The sequence below is a fragment of the Acanthisitta chloris genome, unplaced genomic scaffold (genome assembly GCF_000695815.1).
Source record: "Acanthisitta chloris isolate BGI_N310 unplaced genomic scaffold, ASM69581v1 scaffold37629, whole genome shotgun sequence".
Taxonomy (NCBI): domain Eukaryota; kingdom Metazoa; phylum Chordata; class Aves; order Passeriformes; family Acanthisittidae; genus Acanthisitta; species Acanthisitta chloris.
Window position 1 is genome coordinate 1 of NW_008692597.1, and position 1,290 is coordinate 1,290.

At 44.7% G+C, this 1,290-nt stretch overlaps 1 protein-coding gene across 1 annotated transcript in view; it reads right to left on the reverse strand.

The window, feature by feature from the left end:
- Positions 1-272: 272 nt before the first annotated feature.
- Positions 273-1,290, reverse strand: part of TIMM9 (translocase of inner mitochondrial membrane 9 homolog (yeast)) — a 2,944-nt gene continuing 1,926 nt past the window's right edge. Inside the window, exon 3 of the mRNA XM_009082724.1 lies at positions 273-407. Coding sequence (XP_009080972.1) covers positions 273-407 — 135 coding nt within the window. The remainder of the gene's footprint in view (positions 408-1,290) is intronic.

Here is a 1,290-nt window from a genome sequence, read left to right on the forward strand (position 1 = left end):
CCCACCACCCTGAAATTCAAACACTCTGGTGTGTGGGCTTTAGGAAGGTTTGTGTCAGCATCACTCCACGGGGGAGTATGAAGGACCTCCAAGACAGACTCCATTGCCAGGCCTCCAGGACTAACCTCCTGTTTAACCCTTCATCGTTTCCACTGCCTGAGCAGCACACAGGACTGTGCTCTGGACATGCATCCTGACAGTAGAAAATCCCAAATGCGCTCCTGCCCATGAGCACTGACACAGCTTGTTAGGTGAGAGCACAGAGCTCTTCTCTAACGAGGTTGGCTGAGCAGTCCTGCCTTAGCTGCCAGAGCTTCGTTCTGCTGGATGTGATACTCCTGGAACCTCATGGAGATCCTCTGGGTCATTTTTAAATACTTCTGCAGGCAGTTCTCTGAGCAGGTCATCTAGAGGAAGATGGAAACAGAAGGCTTCAAGCAGTAATTGAAACACTTCCCTGACCAAGACCCAAAATTCTATAGAGCAATAAATGATGAGCTGAGTACATCTCACATTCTGTTAAGCCTCAACATGAGGGTCTAACCATGCACAGCCTCTCTGTGCAGGGGGAAATGGTAAGTTTAGTTTTTGAGGGATGCCTGAAACACCTTGGAATACTAATTCCTGTTAGAAAGTCTTCATGGAAAACATCTTGGATCTAGGAGATATCACCATTACAGCCTTTGGGCTCCTCCTGTGAAACTGAAGTGTATGAAGCATTTTTATTTTGCAATAAACGCTAAACCTATTAAATGAGTATCTTCTTTTTAAAGTTCTGTTTAAAAGCTCTTTCTGACAGCCAAGTGTGATCTCTGCTAAGTTTAACCTTTCTTTGACCTTGTTCCCATTAGCTCTATCAGTCTTTGGTACCTGCTTGGTTACTTCCCAGCAGGGCAATTAAGAGTACATCAGAGCAGTTCCAGCAGTGAGCTGGACAGGGAAATCAGTCCCAGAGCCTATTCCATCCAGGGGATTAATTCTTTCATTTAAAGATGTTTTTTTTTCTTTCTTTAAGTGTAGAGAAAGAGTTATGAGATTATTTCTGAGCAACAGTTGTACCAAGTGGTTGTTGTGTGTCATGATTCCAAACTTTGCTCTAGCTGTCAAGGAAAGACAATTGTTTCTGTGCTGCTTACTGTCAGGGATGTGAAAAGCATTAGCTACAGAAAAACCTGCTGAGCAGGACTGAAGTCTCACCAGGAAACAACTTCTGGAACTACTCCAAGCCTCTGCTCCCAGAGGGAGTGGTTTTCTTTGACAGGGTGCCCAGGAAGTCTAGACTTGCAGTAG